The sequence below is a fragment of the Dama dama genome, chromosome 22 (genome assembly GCF_033118175.1).
Source record: "Dama dama isolate Ldn47 chromosome 22, ASM3311817v1, whole genome shotgun sequence".
NCBI classification, from domain to species: domain Eukaryota; kingdom Metazoa; phylum Chordata; class Mammalia; order Artiodactyla; family Cervidae; genus Dama; species Dama dama.
The window spans coordinates 31,143,867-31,164,581 of NC_083702.1; the positions used below are offsets into that span (position 1 = coordinate 31,143,867).

The following is a 20,715-nucleotide window of genomic DNA, read 5'->3' on the forward strand; positions in this document are numbered from 1 at the left end:
GACAGTCTTCTTTTATATCCTCATCAACTAGGAAATAATTAAGCTTCCAAAAGACAGCACTGTTCTTCATATAAAATTTGGGTTCACACAATAGCCATATTGGAAGGAAAGTTATGACCAACCTAGACAGCATATTAAAAAGCAGAGACATTACTTTGTCAACAAAGGCCTGTCTCGTCAAGGCTACGGTTTTTCCACTAGTCATGTATGGATGTGAGAGTTGGGCTATAAAGAAAGCTGAGCGCTGAAGAATTGATGCTTTTGAACTGTGGTGTTGGAGAAGACTCTTGAGAGTCTCTTGGACTGCAAGGAGATCCAACCAGTCCATCCTAAAGGAGAGCAGTCCTGGGTGTTCATTGGAAGGACTGATGCTGAAGCTGAAACTCCAATACTTTGGCCACCTGATGTGAAGAGCTGACTCATTGGAAAAGACCCTGATGCTGGGAGGGATTGAGGGCAGGAGGAGAAGGGGATGACAGAGGATGAGATGGTTGGATGGCATCATCGGCTCGATGGACGTGGGTTTGGTGGACTCTGGGAGTCGGTGATGGACAGGGAGGCCTGGCGTGCTGCTGTTCATGGGGTTGCACAGAGTTGGACACGACTGAGTGACTTAGCAGCAGCAGCAGCAGCCCCAACTTTGCTCCAACTAGCTGTGTAAGTTTGGATAATCTTTATGGAATACTTTCCTAGTCTGTATTAGAATTTGATATCTCCAGGCACTCCCTACCGTTAAAATTCAAATTTAATCTATTTAAATTTCTTATTAGTTACCCTAAGGCAAGAGAGGAAGAAATACTTTTTATACTCTAAACTTGAAGGGTTGAGACACAGCCTGGCCCTTAAGGAACTGGAAAGAAAGACAGACCTGTATATAGGTCACATTGTAACATTTGGGTATAATTAATTACTGATCTATATGAGTAATGTAAAATGAGGCATTTGACTAATTAAATTTAGTTATACCTATACCAAGGGGAAAAATATGCCTAAGGACTTATTGATTTTATTATTCTAAATTTTAATATTTTAGGTGAACTCCATCATTTCTGAAACACCTGAATTCAAAACATGTCAGATGGAAAATCCCCTTCTGGAAAATAGCATCCAACTTCACTTTTGCATGCAGGATTTGTGTGTATTTTCCTTCAACAGTAAAAGTTAGAACTTGGTAATCTACCAGCTTCCAAGTTCATGGTTGGTATCTTATGGAATGGGAAAGAGTGACTTCTGCAAGCTGAAATCAGGAACAGTATTTGGAAAAGGGGAAGCTAGATGTGAACACAAACATGCTATGTCATGTCTGATCCAGGAAAGCTGACTCATTGTGTTATTATCCCCTCATGCCAGGCAAAGTCTTAGAGTGATTGAGCCACTGCTATAAAGGCAGTTACACTAAGACATCAGAAAATAGACCATCACAACAGATGGGGTCTGACAGGATGGCTGATGGCATGAGCAAGATGGAAGAAAAAGCAAGGGAAGCCAGAGATAAATGATGGTTATGTCTTATATAGTTACCGGGATTATTACATATTCTGGACTCCCTCCCTGGACCATCCAACAGGTGAAGCGTTTTATTTTGTTCTAATTCCTGGGATGTCAGTAGGAATTATTATTTATCATGACGACTAGGAAAGGACAACTTCAGTTGGGCAGAACATTTGCTTTTCAACAAATACAGAGCACAGTAGACTCAGGAGTAAGACCCTTGGCCTTCCAACAAGCTTGGAAAATTTTTCAGTCCCTCCCTCACCGCTCTCTCCTTTCTCTACTGGGGCTACTGCATGTCAGACTACATTAAAGGTAGCAATTGCTGAGGAGGCATCTATATTTAGATGGATTTTGTGTACCAAGTTCTACCCATGTGGGTCTGTCCTGCATGAGGACCAGGGCCTTCTCTCCCGTCCAAAGTAAATATTTCTTCCTGCAATAGGACAGGGTACTTTACAGGGCTTTGTTCCTGCCAACCATGAGGGCACATTTAAAAATAAAATTCATGCAACCAGAGATACAGGCAATGATGAAAGAATGACAGCAAGGTGCTTGGTACTTCACCATACCCTTTACTGTTTCACTTTATTTTGTCTTGAGCTTTAAAAAACAGCAAACAATTCACTCCAAGGTAAAGTACTTCTCAGCATTTACACAAAATCAACCTGTCAATATGGATAATTTTTAAGCTAGCTTTATTCTAATAACATTTGTATAACTTTCCTTATTGGAATAGGTGCAACAGTTATTTTTCCCAGAATAAAGAGTTATTGCAAATAACTCTTTTAAAAAAGGTCAGCATCCTCCAAGCATTCTTGATTTGAAAATATATTTTATCAGATAATCATGGATATCATGGAAAAAAATTAAGTAGTTCTTGTAAATAAGAAAAATAGAATTTTTTTATTAGCTTATCCAATCTTTTAGGGGTTAGTTTTTATTGGGTGTGTGTCAGAGCCAACCCAAATATTTTTGAAGAAAAATTTAGCCCTTTCTGCTATGAAGAGATGGGATATTCTTAAGGCAAGTATTCATAAAGAGATGATTTTTAAATTATAGTGATTTTATAAATACTTAGAATTTTCTTAAATCCTTTCTCATATTTTCATTTTATTGACTCTGACTTTAAGATATAACCTTTTCTTACCTTTTTTAAAATTAGGATTTATGGGAGATATTTCTTTTCTATTTCTTAAAAAAAAACTTAACCTTTATTAAGTATATGTCTGATTTTATCTCATACGTCCCTCTTTGACTGGCTTCCATGGAACTCAGAGTAGAATTTGTGGCCTATGTTTTATAAATATGCAGGACTCCAGTACATGCATTCTACCTATTAACTGCTCAGATTATTATTTAAACCTTATTTTCTTTCTTGATATCTTTGTTTTTCAAGGTTTATTATAGTATGTTATATTAAATAAAATACCTTACTACCTTTAAGAAATGAGATAGGCTATAAATGGTATAAATTTGCCTAAAATATAACATATATATATGTATACATATATACACGTGTGTATCTTGTTTAGAAAACTCAATAAATAAACAGACTATGTAAAATGCTTTTCTAATTCCCAAATCATCTATTTATCCATTAACAAAATGATAATAGTTCTTAATGATACTACTGGGAGTGAATTTGGCCCAGGTAGAGTAATACTAGAGAAGACTAGATCATAGAAACATTCTAGAGATATGAAAATAAAATCTCAAGCTTTTTCTGTCATGGTCTCTAATTCTTTCTGTTTTAATACTAATGAAACAAGGTAAAAACAAAACCCAAGTAACTTCATTATGGCCATACATGTCACATGATATAATTTAATTCAGTAAAACCTGCTCCTCAAAACCTGCATCCATCCAAGATGGAAGGTGGTGGTGGCAGGGCACACGTCCATAGCATCTGGCTTTAGTGATCAACAGGACCCCCTCGTGAATGAAACTGCAAGGGGCAGTTATTCACCGAGCTCACTGCTGGATACACACTACACAGTTTCATGTATACAATTGCAACAGGAATAAACTGTACCCACCACATTTCTCAGCTTTCTTCTTTCACCAATGATACCAAAAATAGGATTTACAGTTCTGCTGTTTCCAGCTCAAATTTCACATCCAAGCATTTCCGTCTCTTAATTGGAGTTTAAAATAGAATCTATTCTCAAAATGCCTGTAAATAGTTTTGACTCATTCTGAAGAGATGTCTGTGTATGTTAACAGTAGATTAAGCCACAATGGAACCTACAATGATAAGAACTAAATGGACGTGTGCAAGTCTAGGGCAAGGTCTCCCCAGCACAAGGAACATTTGGAGCCAGATAATTCCCTGCTGTGGAGGGCTGTCCTGTGTATTGGAGGATGTGTCTGCTAGTTGCTCAGTTGGGCCTAACTCTTTGCGACCCCATGGAGTATAGCTTGCCAGGTTCCTCTGTCCATGCAATTCTCCAGACAAGAATACTGGAGTGGGTTGCCATTTCCTTCTCCAGGGAATCTCTCCAACCAGGGATAGAACCCAGGTCTCCTGCAAGGGGGATTCTTGTGGAGGGCTGTTCTGTGTTGGAGGATATTTAGCAGCATTTCTGGCCACTATAAAGAAAGCTGAGTGATGAAGAATTGATGCTTTTGAACTGTGGTGTTGGAGAAGACTCTTGAGAGTCCCTTGGACTGCAAGAAAATCCAACCAGTCCATCTTAAAGGATATCAGTCCTGAGTGTTCATTGGAAGGACTGATGTTGAAGCTGAAACTCCAATACTTTGGCCACCTGATGTGAAGAACTGACTCATTGGAAAAGACCCTGCTGCTGGGAAAGACTGAGGGCAGGAGAAGAAGGGGATGACACAGGATAAGATCGTTGGATGGCATCACCAACTCATGGACATGGGTTTGGGTGGACTCTGGGAGTTGGTGATAGACAGGGAGGCCTGGCATGCTGCGGTTCACGAGGTCGCAAAGAGTCAGACATGACTGAGTGACTGAACTGAACTGAACTGGCCACCATCAACTAGATCAGTAAGCAAATCAATTCCCTTAGTATGAAAACCAAAAAATGTTTCTAGACATTGTCCAGTGTTCCCTGGGGATAACCTGGATGAAAATCACTGCAGTGATTTTCTGTAGACTGTCTACAGTCCAATATCATAGATAAGCTGTTAGCAATTTCTCCATAATGACTGTGGGGGTTGGGGTGGTCTACCAGGTGTGTGTGTGCACGTTAAGTTGCTCAGTCATGTCCTACCCTTTGTGACCCCATGGACTGTAGCTCACCAGGCTCCTCTGTCCATGGGATTCTCCAGGCAAGAATACTGGAGTGGGTTACCATGCCCTCCTCCAGGGAACTTCCCGACCCAGGGATCAAACCCAAGTCTCTTTTGTCTCTTGCATTGGTAGGCGGGTCCTTTATCACTAACACCACCTGGGAAGTCTGTCTACCAGATAGATCAAACTAAATAAATAAATATGACTTATTCATTATTACACAATTATATAATAGTATGGTCTGGAGTAACCTTATTACTACGATGTTTTTTGAAGAATCCAAAACAAAGATTCAAACATTCAGAAGAAACACAATGTCTTTGTGGATGCACAACACACTAGTCTGACACAGCCACATCCCTAACTAGACACTTTAACTGTCTAGTTTAAGTTGGATGTAAAGAGAAATGGATGATTTCTCAGTCTCTTAGGAAGAGTTTCAAAAAGATTATTTGATATTTCTTCTCTGAACACTGGACCACTAAGGCTCTGTGTGTATTTAAACTTTATAAATAATGCAAATTTTCTTTAATTATAGGATAAATTTTTAAACTTTATTTATCTGTGTTATCCATTTAACTTTCAAAATTTACCTTTACGATCCCAATCTTGCTAAAATCAATATATTAGTTTATACATACTATAAAGCTCTATCGTGAATTCTTTTATCTTTTTTCACTTATAACATTTAAAGTTTCCACTGATTTGCTTTTTTAAAGCTGTACTTATTTCCAAGGGGCCCTCAGACCTCGAACATGGGAATCTACTCTTCTCATTCCTTCCCTTGGGAGATCATCGGATGTGTGACAGACCAACAGAGACTGATTAAAAATACACATACTTGCTCCAGTGAACTTTTCCTTCCAAGGTCTGCATCTCTCCGAGGATGGCGAGGAGAAGAGAAGACTTCCCACATCCCACTTGGCCCACAATCATGGTTAACTGACCTAGAGAAAAGAAACAAAGGATAATAACAGGATGAAAAGGAATTCACTTATAAAATAAAAATCAAAACACATTTAGAAAACGCTGAGGTTTCACAATCTATGGCCCAGTTTTGGTCCCCAGCAATAGTATTCTAAACAGCTCCTTTTACTGATACATAAGGTTTCTGGAAAAGGGAAGGAAAATTAAAATCTATAGGTCTTGATATGCTATTTTAAAAAATATTTATTTATTTGACTGTTCCAGGTCTTAGCTGTGGTATGGGGGATTGAGTTCCCTGACCAGGGATCAAACTCAGCCCTTGAAATCTTAGCCACTGGACCACCAGGGTAGTCCCTTGATGTATTATTTTTAAATTATGAGAATAACGGACTCTAGTAGAAGCAGCAGTGAAATACTTGCCTAAGTCACCTAGATTAGTATTACCTTTATTATTCAATTCATTCTGGAGAAAAAGGTAATTTTGACTAAAACAGATAATTAAGATTAAAGTGATTAATCACTTTAATCAGTTCTTACTTTGATTTGCATGTTTCATAGAAAAATTCCAAGTTATTGACCATGAGGCCAAGTCAAAAAATATTTATATTCAATTATCCAAACATTTTAGTAAAAACTACAGGGTATTTGAGTCTTAAATATCTGAAAACGTCATCAGTTTTCTTTGGGGATAGAAAACTATTTTCTCAAACACTATTTCTTTAAAATCTTTCTTCAACAAAATGAGAAATCAACTACTCCATTATTTAAATGCCACAAATCAACAAATAAACTAAAAACAGTTCATTTGGATGGTAAATAGTTTGTTCAAGGTCCCCACTCTGTAGTGATAGGCAGGTCTTATAATTCCCAGTCATTCTCTCAGGGATACAGGGATTCATGAGCTTCACAGTGCTAACAGATAACGATCAGTAATGTTTGTCTTTAAAAAGTCTTTCCTTTTGTTAGGCTCAGTTATCTTGGAAAATCACGGTCATGATAATGAACAGATACAAACTTGATGCTAGTTCACAATGTGGCTTTATATTATTTCATGATGAATTAGTCAAATGAAAGAACTAACGCTTTGGAGGTGACAAACGTTTTCGCCCTGAATTCACAAAAATAAATTTGTTCCTTAAAAAAAACAATTACAAACTAGTAATAAATGATTCTTACCTGTTGGAATTCGAATATCGATATTGGATAAGGTTGCTAAACCACTGCCCCATGAAAAGTACCCATTTGTGACCTAGAAAATAAGAGTACAGAAATTTAATTATAACATTACATAAATATGTGGTATCACAGGATAAGTCCAATTAAAATAAATTTTCTTTATAAAGCACTGGAAGACTTTCAACACAGTAGAACACACAGTGGTAAAATTCTAATTTAGAGTTATGACTATTTAGAGGCATAGATGAAAAACAAAAAAGAATGGAAGGGAGAAGGTCTTTAAATCAGTGGTATTATGAAGAATGCTAAAAATTACAATAATTTTCCCTGAAAGTATGTGATTACTGGATCGTTTATATGTGAACATTCTTAAAAAGCAATCACTCAAATATTGTCCAATGTAACCCTGACATGGATTATTCTCTCACTGCTGCAATCGCCAGAAACCTGGTGATGTAAAGTCAAGAAGAGAAATAACTACAAATTATTGCAACAAATGACTTGTTAGCTAAGGATGAAGGCTTAGTAACGAATGAATTTCCTGAACTATGTGGACTTACTGCTATTCACTGATCTTGAAAGAATAGAGGGGAGGAAGGAAAAAAGTACAGAAATGAAGCAACAGTGCTCGGTGGTTCAGTTCAGTTCAGTCCCTCAGTCATGTCCAACTCTTTGCGACCCCATGCACTGCCGCACGCCAGGCCTCCCTGTCCATCACCAACTCCTGGAACTAGCTCAAACTCATGTCCATTGGGTCACTGATGCCATCCAACCATCTCAACCTCTGTCGTCCCCTTCTCCTCCTGCCCTCAATCTCTCCCAGCATCAGGGTCTTTTCAAATGAGTCAGTTCTTCCCATCAGGTGGCCAAAGAATTGGAGTTTCAGCTTCAGCATCAGTCCTTCCAATGAATATTCAGGACTGATTTCCCTTAGGATGGACTGGTTGGATCTCCTTGCAGTCCAAGGGGCTCTCAAGAGTCTTCTCCAACTCCACAGTTCAAAAGAATCAATTCTTTGGTGCTCAACTTTCTTTCTAGTACAACTCTCACATCCATACATGACTACTGGAAAAACCATAGCTTTGACTAAATGAACCTTTGTTGGCAAAGTAATGTCTCTGATTTTTAATATGCTGTCTAAGTTGGTCATAGCGTTTTTCCCAAGGAGCAAGCATCTTTTAATTTCATGGCTGCAGTCACTATCTACAGTGATTTTGGAGCCCAAGAAAATAAAGTCTGTCACTGTTTCCATTGTTTTCCCATCTATTTGCCATGAAGTGATGGAACTGGATGCCATGATCTTAGTTTTTTGAATGCTGAGTTTTAAGCCAGCTTTTTCACTCTCCTCTTTTACCTTCATCAGAGGCTCTTTAGTTCCTCTTAACTTTCTGCCATAAAGGTGGTATCATCTGCGTATCCGAGGTTATTGATATTTCTCCCAGCAATCTTGCTTCCAGCTTGTGCTTCATCTAGCCTGGCATTTTGCATGATGTACTCTGCATATAAGTTAAATAAGCAAGGTGACAATATACAGCCTTGACGTATTCCTTTCCCAGTTTGGAACCAGTCTGTTGTTCCATGTCCAGATCTAACTGTTGCCTCCTGACCTGCATACAGATTTCTCAAGAGTCAGGTAAGGTGGTTTGGTATTCCCATCTCTTGAAGAATTTTCCACAGTTTGTTGTGATCTACACAAAGTCTTTGGTATACTCAATAAAGCAGATGTTTTTTTCTGAAATTCACTTGCTTTTTCTATGATCCAACAGGTGTTGGCAATTTGATCTCTGGTTCCTCTGCCTTTTCTAAATTCAGTTTGAACATCTGGAAGTTCGTGGTTCACGTACTTTTGAAGCCTGACTTAGAGAATTTTGAGCATTACTTTGCTAGCCTGTGAAAGTGAAAGTGAAGCGCTCAGTCATGTCTGACTCTTTGCGACCCCATGGACTGTACCCTACCAGGCTTCTCTGTCCGTGGGATTTTCCAGGCAAGAATACTGGAGTGGGTTGCCATTTCCTTCTCCAGGAGATCTTCCGGACCCAGGGATTGAACCCAGGTCTCCTGCATTGCAGGCAGATGCTCTACCCTCTGAGCCACCAGGGAAGCGTGTGAGATGAGTGCAATTGTGCAGTACTTTGAGCATTCTTTGGCATTGCCTTTCTTTGGTACTGGAATGAAAACTGACCTTTTCCAGTCCTGTGACCACTGCTGAGTTTTCCAAATTTGCTGGCATATTGAGTGCAGCACTGTCTCAGCATCATCTTTTAGGATTTGAAATAGCTCAACTGGAATTCCATCGCCTCCACTCACTTTGTCCTCAGTGATGCTTCCTATGGCCCACTTGACTTCGCATTCCAGGATGTCTGGCTCTAGGTGAGTGATCACACCATTGTGGTTATTTGGGTCATGAAGATCTTTTTTGTATAGTTCTTCTGTATATTCTTGCCACCTCTTCTTAATATCTTCTGCTTCTGTTAGGGCCATACCATTTCTGTCCTTTATTGTGCCCATCTTTGCATGAAATATTCCCTTGGTATCTCTCATTTTCTTGAAGAGATCTCTAGTCTTTCCCATTCTATTGTCTTCCTCTATTTCTTTGCATTGATCATTGAGGAAGACGTTCTTATCTCTCCTTGCTATTCTTTGGAACCCGGCATTCAGATGGGGTTATCTTTCCTTTCCTCCTTTGCCTTTAGCTTCTCTTCTTTTCTCAGCTATTTGTAAGGCCTCCTCAGACAACCCTTTTGTATTTCTTTTTCTTGGAGACAGCCTTGATCCCTGTTTCCTGTACAATGTCACAATCCTCCGTCCACAGTTCTTCAGGCACTCTGTCTATCAGATCTAATCCTTTGAATCTTTTTGTCACTTCCACTGTATAATTGCAAGGGATTTGATTTAGGTCGTAACTGAATGGCCTAGTGGTTTTCCCTACTTTCTTCAATTTAAGTCTGAATTTGGCAATAAGGAGTTCACCTCAACAATCAGGAAGACAGCAAAAAAAAAAAAAAAAAAAAAAGATCTTAGAGTCATCCTCAGCATTCAGTTGTTTTAATAAGCATTAAGAAAATTTGACGGTCTTATTAGTTATAAAAATGGGAAACAAAAGAAGTATAACAGAACCCAAGAACTGGAAAAGTTAATAGTGGCAGATGAGAGGAGAGAGAGTTCCTGAAACATTAGAGGAAACTACAGTAAGGCTATACTTTGCTCATAAATTAATATTTTGTCTCCAAGCCCCAAGTAATGAAATTTTTAAGCATATTTTTGTTTAGGAATTTTGCAGAATAAATTGGTAATGTCTAAATTATAACTAAAAAATCCTTTAAAAGTTCTGAAAATGAACAACTTAAGAGTGCAAAAGTTACCTGAAAAGGTTAGGCCATGTTTTTCCGTGTATGTTTTCTTTAGCTTGGAAAATGTATGGCATTTAGTAATATCCAATCTATATCTTAATAATAACATTAGTAATATTAAATTAATTAATATCTACATAAATACTCATGAAATTGGTCCTGAAAGGAGCATAGCCTGGAAGGACTGAATTATTGATCACTTTATAAATATCTGCTGAGCACTCAGTCTATGTGAAGCTCTGTGTTAGGACTGATGTGGGCTACAAAGAAGGTATAATGTATTCTCCCTGCTTTCCTGGAGCTTATAGTCAATTGTATAGTTAAACCAAGACATGAGAAAATGGGCTAAGTAACAAATAGAGAGGCATGTTGTGGAGCATGCTGGGGCCATAACTCAGGGGTTGATGGATCATAATCATCCTCTGCTAAGAACAGGTTCTTTGGGGATTCTCTCATGGCTCAGACAGTAATGAATCTGCCTGCAATGTGGGAGACACAGGTTTGATCTCTGGGTCATTAAGATCCCCTGGAGAAAGGTATGGTTACCCACTCCAGTATTCTTGCCTGGAAGACTTCCATGGACAAAGGAATCTGGCAGGCTACAGTCCATGGGGTTGCAAAGAGTTGGACACGACTGAGCAATTAACATGAATGAACAGACAAAAGTGTAATAGCAGTTCATAAGGAAAATCACTGACATCAGAGATTAAAAAAAAAGGAAACATTTTGGAAAAGAAGGTCACTTAGTTTTAGAAAATATGCTGAAATTCAACATAAAGAGCTCAATGAGAACAGGCCCATGATCAGAAAACCATAAAATATGTTGTGGGAAATAATGAATAGATCTGGCTGGGGCAGAGGTTTAAGATACAGTGTGCAGGTATACTAGGTTCTTCAGTCATGTCTCACTCTTTACAAACCTATGGACTGTAGCCCACCAGGTGTGACTAAGTGACAAAGGATGCTTAAAGAAAATCTATGGTCTCCAAAGCTGAGAAACCCTCTTTCTCGGCGGGAGTAGACAGTGACCTAAACAAGGTGCAAATACAGACTAGCTGGTGAGAGGGTCAGCATGGAACTGAGAGGCCCTACATGACAGCTTTTATGTCTTCAGTGGATTGGGAGGGAAGTTATCTTCAGACAGAGGAGGCGGAAGGAGAGAGAAGGAGATGAGGAGACTGTAACAGATGAAGAGCTACTGCAGCAGATGGAGAATCACTGAGGGAAGCCAGGGGAAAGGATTGCCAAGGACCACAAAAGGGTCAGCCGAGGGTGGAGGTAATGAGGCTGTTGCCATGCCAACTTGTACCATTGAGTCATTTCCTCCAGAGAGCACAGCGGCCTGGGTATAGGAGCCCAGAAGTCACAAAGTTGGACTGTTCCAGGAGGATGTGAAAGTGCTGGGAGAAAAAGGTGGGGCTTGAGACTGTAGGTTTCAAGGAGCTTAAAAGCCAATGCCAGTGAAGGACAAGGTCTGGGAGAGCTGGAGGATAGGGTTGTGTTGCCGGTGACTGCTGGGATAACAAAGGTTAAAAGATGCCACGGAGGCTGCACATCCAAGTGGTGGCCAAGTGTGAACACAGGTGAGGTTGTGGAAAGGAAGTGATGGTTGATTGAGGGATTTGGGATACTAAATGCGGGGAGCTTCCCAGGCAGCTCAGGGGTAAAGCTCCTGCCTGCCAATGCAGGAGACGTAGGTTTGACCCCTGGGTCAGGAAGATCTTCTGGAGAAAGAAACGGCAACCCACTCTAGTATTCTTGCCTGGAAAATTCCATGGACAGAGGAGCCTGGTGGGCTACTATCCATGCGAGTGCAGAGTCGGACACCACTGAGCAACTACAACAATTTGAGCAAACTCTGGGAGACAGTGAAGGACAGGGCAGCCTGGCAGGCTCCAGCCCATGGGGTGGCAAAGAGCTGGACATGACTGAGCACACACACACACATACTGTTAAGAGATGGGTTGTGAATCTGGAAGTTGAAATCACATCCACGTGTGGCACTTATTAAGGCAGAAAGCTGGACTCGGAAACAGGCACCCAAACCTTCAGTGAAGGTGGGGGAGTGACTAAGTCCTCTACTCATAGACACGAGAAAGGTAGAACACACTATACCTTCACAGGAGTGTGAGAGAGGAAAGACTTGGTTAGAAAACTGCAGGGAAGAATCAGAAGAATATAGGGCCATCTCCTGCTTTGGTCCCCAAAAGAAGTATAAGGCAGAACAGCATCCACGTGAGGAGAAGGAAGAGGGTCAAAGGGAATTTGTCCAGCTGTGATTGGCTGTTCCATTCTCTCTTGCCTTTTACAAAATCATCTTACTTCTCTACCAGCAGAGTTAAAATTCTGGTTTCCCCAACTAGCTGTTTGACCTTGGAAAATCAGCTAATATATAAATTACTGCAAACTTTCCTAAAAGGATAGGTACAAAGATGGTCATCACAGCATGGTCTGCGATGGAGTGGGGATGGAGGCCAACCCAGCAGCCATCATTAGGAGACAAATGAATGGCAGGTATGTGTACAGCAGAATGCAGTGGTGGAGCTAGAAGGAGCAAACAATTTCAGGAAACTGAAAGTATAAATGCTCATGACAATAATACATATTTTACAAAGATGTAAGTATATTTAAGTGCATATATGGAGCACATTATGCTAGCACCATAGTGTTAGGAGGGATGAAGGGATACAGGCATGAGGAACAGGATAAAGGGAAAGAATGAATTAAAATGTAAAGGCAGGAACTCCCCTGGTGGTCCAGTGGTTAAGAATCCACCTTCCAAGGCAGGGGACGTGGGTTTGATCCCAAGTAGGGCAAGTAAGATCCCACATGCCCCAGGGCAACTAAGCCTGTGCGCTGCAAGAGAAGCCCGCACATCGTAACTAGGGAAAGTCCAGGAACCACAACAAAGAGCTCACATACAGCCAAAATTTTAAAAAAAGAAAAAAAAATGTAAAGACAGAAATAAAGACAACACAAAAAGTCACGAAGTCACCAACTCTATGATTCCATTTATATGAAATATCCAGAATAGGTAAATCTGCAGAGACAGAAAGCAGATTGGAGGTGGTGGGGGCACAAGAGAGGGGGATGTGGGGAATGACTGATTAATAGGTATGGGGTTTCCTCTTGAGGTGATAAAATATTTTGTAACCAGATAGAGGGGATGGCTGCACAACACTATAAATCTAAATGCAACTGAATTGTTGACTTGAAAATGGTTAATTTAATGCTATGTGAATTTCACCTCAGTTGAAACAATTGTTTTCTTTTTGAAGTATAATTGATTTACAATGCTGTGCTAGTTTCTGGTGTATTAGCAAAATCATTCAGTTATATATTCATATGCGTATTCTTTCTGATATTCCTTTCAATATTCTTATGGTTTTATTTACAGAATATTGAATATGAAATAATTGTTTAAAAATTTAAAGGTGGGACCTTACACACACCATTTCCATTTCCTCCCAGTGAAAAGAAGCAAAGATGCTGCATTAAATATAGCTTGTAAAAAAATCTCATTAAATCAAGGAGTAAGGAAATGTCTAGTGAAAGTATTAAGAGAAGTACAAAAAGAAATGTAAGCTCTGGAGGATATAAGCTTCTTTCCCCTCACAAGGGCCAAGAACAGCTAAGACACTTTAGAAAAAAAAAGATAAGGTGTAAGAACTTGTCCAAAAAAATGGCAATATTTATTAGAAAGCCGTAATAATCACAGCAGTGGAATACTGAACAGACAAATAAATCAGAGAAAAATAAACAAGGAAATGTGTGTGATAAGATCGTACTAAAAGTCAGTGGAGACAGTGATTCAGACATGGTATCATTGATACATGATACACTGATAGAGGACAACCCACCATCACATAAAAAATTAAGTCTGACCTTACTGACTTGCTACTGAGTGTAGTAAAATTACTACCAGGAAGTTTATTACTGCTAAACTTACGGCTAAAATTATTTATTACTGATTTCCCCTGCTAAATCTCAACCTGACTTCTTACCAACACAAAACTCAATTCTAAATCAATTAAATACAAGCAAAAGGTAGAGCTTCAAAGACTTTTAAGAACCAATATAGAACATCTTTATAACTTTTGGTAGAGAAAGTTTTCTTAAAAGAGGCAAAAAGCAAAGCACTAGCCATAAAGGAAAACCTCTATAAACTAGACTACATTGAAATTAAGAATTTCTAATACCATAGAGTGAAAAGCCAAGTTGCAAAGTGGGAAAAGAATTTTGCAACATATGCAACTGCCAAAGAAGTATTAGTAGTACTCAGAATTTTTTTAAAAAAAGAGGAACAAATAACCTGGCATTTCACAAGAGGAGCTCCATACACAAATGGCCAATATATATGTTGGAAAAGGTACTCAACCTCATTAGAAATCAGAAAAACGCACATAAAAACCACAGCAAGATACAACAGCACTGCCTCCCAACACAAAACACGCATTTTCACAAAATATTGGAAGCACTGGGGGAGATGAAGACCAGCTGGAATTCTCAGTCACTGTTAATGGAAGTGTAAACTGGCACAATCACTTTGGAGAAAAGCTGGCCATTATGAAAGAAAGTTGAGGGTGTACAGATCCTATGACTCAGCAATTCTTCACAATGGCTTCAAAATAAAAGTTAACCAAAAGCCCATCAAAAGTAGAATGGATTAATAAATTCTGGGATATTCATAAAACAAAACACTACACAATGATGAGAATAAATGAAGTACAGCTTCACACAGTAAAATGGGTGAATTATACCCACATAATGCTGAGCAGCAGAAGAAAAATACACACATATACATGCATATATTCAAACTTGAAAAAAGCTGAAGTACGTCTTTAGGGAGGCATGAGCTATGCTTGTGCTATGATTAGTCGCTCAGTCTTGTCTGACTCTTTGTGACCACGTGGGCTGTAGCCCGCCAGGCTCCTCTGGGGAGAATCCATGGGGATTCTCCAGGCACGAATATTTGAGTGGGTTGCCATGCCCTCCTCCAGGGGATCTTCCCAATCCAGGGATGGAACCCAGGTCTCCAACAATGCAGGCGGATTCTTTACTGTCAGAGCCACTAGGGAAGCCCAAGAATATTGGAGGCATAACATAGCAAAAATGTTCAAGGAAATGATGACCATAAAAGTCAAAGCGGTAATTATATTTTGAAGAATAAAGAGAGTGAAGTTCAGGGTGTGTTGGAGGGTCTTTGGAGGAAGTTGGTGATGTTCTTTACTGAGTGATAGTTGCACAAATGTTTACTTTTTCATTTAACAGTACATATATGTTATATTTACTTTCGTATTTCGCAACAAAAAACATTCAAAAAGACAAATGAGTTCATTACCAATTGGCTACTTCCACCATGAATAAACAATGAATTCAAGGTTGCAGGGGTACTTGAAATTATTGTGCCCATTCAGGGGACTCTAGGTCATTGATATGCAGGGTTTTTTTCCAGTTTTTTGGAGGGGGAAATTGGTGCATGGAAGGTCAATTCTGCAGGAAAAAAATCATGATAGCCTCCCTTTTGCCCATTCAAAACAAAAATAAATTTAATAAGGCACATGGAAAAATATGTATATTTTAGGTTCCCACAATATTGCATAGAAAATGCCAATTAAAAAACTGATTTTTAGTTACTAATATATTAGTTGTTTTCTGAGCATATTTGTGAATTGGCAGCATAGAGAATCCTTTCTAGTCTCATTACTTACTTTTGCATAGCTTAGTTCAAATCCTATTGGTAAATTATAATTGTCTAGGGAACTACTAGAGCTGTTTTCAAATATGATGCCCAGGTTTTACATATATAAAGACTTTTAGGTGATTCTAACATACAGCCAAGGTTAAGAATCACTACAGCTCTTTGAAATTCACAGGTGATATATGTTATCCTCAAAGTATTCATACCTGAGGTAGGTATGGCATCCCCACCTCAACGGGGCAAACCATGGCTTAGACAAGCACTTTGCCCAAAAGTCACATCAAATTAATGACAAAGTGAAAGCCAGCATTAGCTTATTCCATCCAATAACACATTTACTCCAATTGTTAAGTGCCTATTGTGGGACAGGTATGGCATCAGGCAATGAGGAGAGAGAGGAGAACCCTATGTGGCTCTTGGCTTAACTGTACGCCTCCCTGAGCATCTCTTGCTCTACCTGTGCTGGGCAATATAGAGCTATATAGTGCAGGGAACTATAGTCAATATTCTGTAACAAACTATAATGGAAAAGAATGTAAAAAAGAATGTGTATATATGTGTGTGTGTGTGTAAAACTGAATCACTTTGCTGGACAGCAAAAATCAATACAACTTTATAAATCTACCGTGGGTGTGCGTGCATGCTAAATTGCTTCAGCCGTGTCCGACTCTGTGTGACCCTATGGACTGTAGCCCGCCAGCCTCCTCTGTCCATGGGGATTCTCCAGGCCAGAATACTGGAGTGGGTTGCCGTGCCCTCTTCCAGGGGATCTTCCCGACCCAGGGATCAAACCCACATCTCTTTAAGTCTCCTGCATTGGCAGGCGCGCTCTTTCCCACTAGAGCCACCTGGGAAGCCTAAATTAACTATATCTTGATAAAACAAAATTTTTTTAAAAGTCTGAGTTTGAGATGAGTCAAAGGCCATATTGGGAAGCTGGGTGGACACACACAGCCCTGGTCTAAGCCTTTCCTGGTTGAAGATAATTGCTATGTAATCTACTTCCTTAAAAACTGGACCTCCATGGCTGATTAATGTCAATGTATGGCAAAAACCACAACAATATTGTAAAGTGATTAGCCTCCAACTAATAAAAATAAATGAAAAAATAAATAAATAAAAGCAATAAAAAAAACTGGACCTATAATATCAGCATTCTTTATAAATTAATTTATAGAGATGAATGTAGAGTAGATGAAATAAGAGTATGAGAGGAAGTACACTGGATACTAGGTGTATCCAGTGTACCACAGATTCAGAAGAAAGATTCATCTTCCAGTTATTTAAACATACTCCTGGAGCAAAGCTGTGGTTGGGAGGCTAGGCAGCATTGAGAATTATAAACTCAGCAGAATATTTTCTGAAAATGTTATGAGGATGAGTGACCACTCTAGAGAGACTTTAAAGACACGACATGGGACACTTGGCAGAATGTCACCATAAAATGGTAACATCAGTGCTTCTATTCATGTAAAAATTCGGGACATAAAATAACCTTTATTGCGATATCCTCCGTCTCCATGGGACGCAGACGTCGTGTTGATTGTTCGTAGTTTTCCAGGTGATATCTTCCAGGCTGCTTCCTGTTTATAGTTTTTGGCTGCTGCATTCCAAATGGAAAAGAACACAAGTTGAAGTGCTACGAAAAAACTGAGGTTTTACTGAACATTAACTCACAAAGTTGCTGCTCCATTTAGAGTCTAAGAAAAAGAAGTAAAGTGAACGGCATATTTTAATTATTTCTATGGCATCCCCCCACTCCACCCCAAAGCAAACAATAATAAAAAAGTGTTACACACTCATTTTAAACCTAATTCAGAAACTTTTTAAGAAAAATGAAAATATGAAGATATGATATTTGCAAATGATGGAAGTTAAAATGCTGAGCACCAAACTAGGCTCTGGCTATTCTTTCTCTACTTTTCTAGATGAATAGACCCAGGCGATTAAAAAAAAAGTGTGTGTCATGGCAAAAGGCAAGCAGGCTAACTTAGGTTAAACTAGAGTCTACTTGTTAGGCCATCAGGCTTGTAAATGTTCCAACAGTACATTTTTGGTCACCCTCTGAATTAAGAGGATTTTGAGTCTGATATACTCACATAAATCAGACGAGTCTACAGGTCACCTGAAGATCCATGGTGGAATGAGAAAAAGCATAAAGATCTAGGATTACTTTGCTCAAACATGTATATTATTTCATGTGTGCTCAGTCACTCAGTAATGTCTGACTCTTTGCGACCCCATGGACTGTTACCAGCCAGGCTCCTCTGTCCACGCGATTTTCCAGGCAAGAATACTGGAGTGGGTTGCCATTTCCTCCTCCAGGGGACCTTCCCGACCCAGGGATCGAACCCACGTCACTTGCATCTCTTGCACTGTTGTGCTATGCTTAGTTGCTCAGTCATGACTGACTCTTTGGGACCTCATGGACTGTAGCCCATCAGGCTCCTCTGTCCATGGGATTCTCCAGGCAAGAATACTGGAGTAAGTTGCCATGCCCTCCTCCAGGGGATCTTTCCAACCCAGGGACTGAACCCAGTCTCCCACATTCCAGATTGTTTACCATATGAGCCATCAGGGAAGCCCCAAAGACACAGATGGAGGAGCTGAGGGATGAATCCAGGGCCTTGTACATGTGAAGTATGTGCTCCACCTCTGAGCTACACCCACTTGCACTGGCAGGCAGATTCTTTACCACTGAACCACCTGGGAAACCCATATTATTTCATAAGGAAATCTATAAGCACTATAGAATGATCTAGTCTTTCTCAGATATTACAGCATTATTGTTCTGAGCCAAAGTACTAAAGCATCCAAAATATGGAGGTTGTCACCTAAGGCTAGATAATCTTCCTATACTTAAACTCGAATTAGGTCATGACTAGAAGCTTTTGTTATTCTCTAATTTTGAATTTAATTTCACACAGATAGAGACAAATGGTTGAAGAGAAGGTAGAAAATCCAGCTCTGTTAACCTCTAAGTCATAAAATATATAAGCTCAAAATTTGTCCCAGAAATCTTGTAAGCAACTATTTTAACATAAATAACTATCTGTAGTACTTATAGAGACTATCAAAGCTAAATAGTTATACACTTCAAAACTATCAAATAAGCTATAAAACAAAAGATTCTATAATTGCAAAACATGTTTTTGGCTTTGGAACATTAGGTTTAGCTTTTTTGATCAATCTGTTGAGTTCTATTATGAGAATCATGCATGACCTCAAATAACCAGCAATTTAATCCCAACAGGATAACGCCATCCAGTTTACATCCATTAGTGTATCAACCACATTACCCTGGTAGCTCAGATGGTAAAGAATCTGACTGCATTGCAGGAGACCTGGGTTCAATCTCCGAGTTGGGAAGATCCCCTGGAGAAGGGGATGGCTACTCATTCCAGTATTCTTGCCTGGAGGATCCTATGGACAGAGGAGCCTGGAGGACTACCGTCCACAGGGTTGCAAAGAGTTGGACACAACTGAGTGATTAACACTTTCACTTTAGGGCTTCACTGGTGGCTCAGATCATAATCAAACTAATTAAATAACACATGCTAGGCTACATGCCAATCAATACACAGATTAAAAAGCCACTGAGAAGAACTAGCAATGGTTCCGTCACACAGAAATTGCTGAATGCATTTTAAACTTAAAAAAGAAAGAGAGAAAAAGAGAGAATGTTCACAACATTTTTAGTTTTGTTTTTCTTCTCAGAGTCCTCGCAGATAACCTCACAGGGGATGGGGTAGAGCCACTAACTCTCCTTTCAGCTGAGTATTTTCCCCACACAAGACCTGTCTACATCTGTACATATATTCGCTGTCTTCTAGAGTCTTAACTTCTATAGTAGAATCGGCCCCAGAGGTCCAAAAGGGATGACTTCATGTTCTTCACAAACCTAAGGAGAGGGGTGGGAGGAGGAGATGTGTTGACAGAGATTTGAGTCCGAATCTCACAGATGTAATTTGAAGAGACTCTGGCACTAGAAAGTCACTAATTCTCCATGGAGATTTGGCAGCCAAAACCACTTAGCTCTAAGCTTTTACAGAATACATAGCTTCTTAAGCACTCTCAAGAAGGAGTTTCCATTCGCGTTCTTTTCAAACACACAGCTTTTTTTCTCTCCGTTTCTAAAAGTTTGTCATTTGTGGTTTGGCGCGTCGGCAGTTGATGAATGGCCCCAAAAGACATCAGAAGTCCAGTCTGGTTTCAATAACCCCAAAGATATTGGAGGCATCTAAAGGGGATCCTTTTTTCCTTCCAACCTTCACTCAGTTCAACTTTTCATGCGCCCCTCCTCTCATGCAAAAGAGTCTTCAGAATCCCCTCACTCTGCACACTTGACCTCCTCTGTCCCCTCTCCTGAGGTCATCTCCCTCCACTCATCCCCATGTCTCTGAAAGATGATCTAATAATTTCTTTGGGAAACTATCACCCAAAAGGTGACAAGGTTGGTTCTCACCAAATGCCTGAGTTTCCTATTACCTCAAACTGTAAATGCTCTGTGACGTGTTCCCATCTTGGTGTCCATGTCCACACAAGAGCACACAGGCATCTCAGACTTTGTCACTCCAGTATCTACAAGCATGAGTGGTAGTTCCTTCTCAGACAAAAAAAAAAAAAAAAAAAACCCACACCTGCTTACCAAACTAACTCAACAGAGAGTAAGAAAATAACTCCAGGAAAGCAGAAGAAATCAAGTCTAAGACAGCCCAGTGCTTGTCTTAAGTATTTTTAGCAGTCTTAAACACACTGTAAAGAAAACCTTAATGCAGAATGACTTCCTGTGAAGGCTCTCCAAGCCT

General features: G+C 39.6%; 1 protein-coding gene across 3 annotated transcripts in view; it reads right to left on the minus strand.

The window, feature by feature from the left end:
• ABCC9 (ATP binding cassette subfamily C member 9) overlaps positions 1 to 20,715 on the minus strand; it is a 149,342-nt gene that overhangs the window by 75,852 nt on the left and 52,775 nt on the right. For all 3 annotated transcript variants that reach the window (XM_061125119.1, XM_061125117.1, XM_061125118.1), the window contains exons 16-18: positions 17,403 to 17,510; positions 6,857 to 6,929; positions 5,595 to 5,700 (exon numbers count right to left, since the gene is read on the minus strand). In XM_061125119.1, the coding sequence (XP_060981102.1) occupies positions 5,595 to 5,700; positions 6,857 to 6,929; positions 17,403 to 17,510 (287 nt within the window). The remainder of the gene's footprint in view (positions 1 to 5,594; positions 5,701 to 6,856; positions 6,930 to 17,402; positions 17,511 to 20,715) is intronic.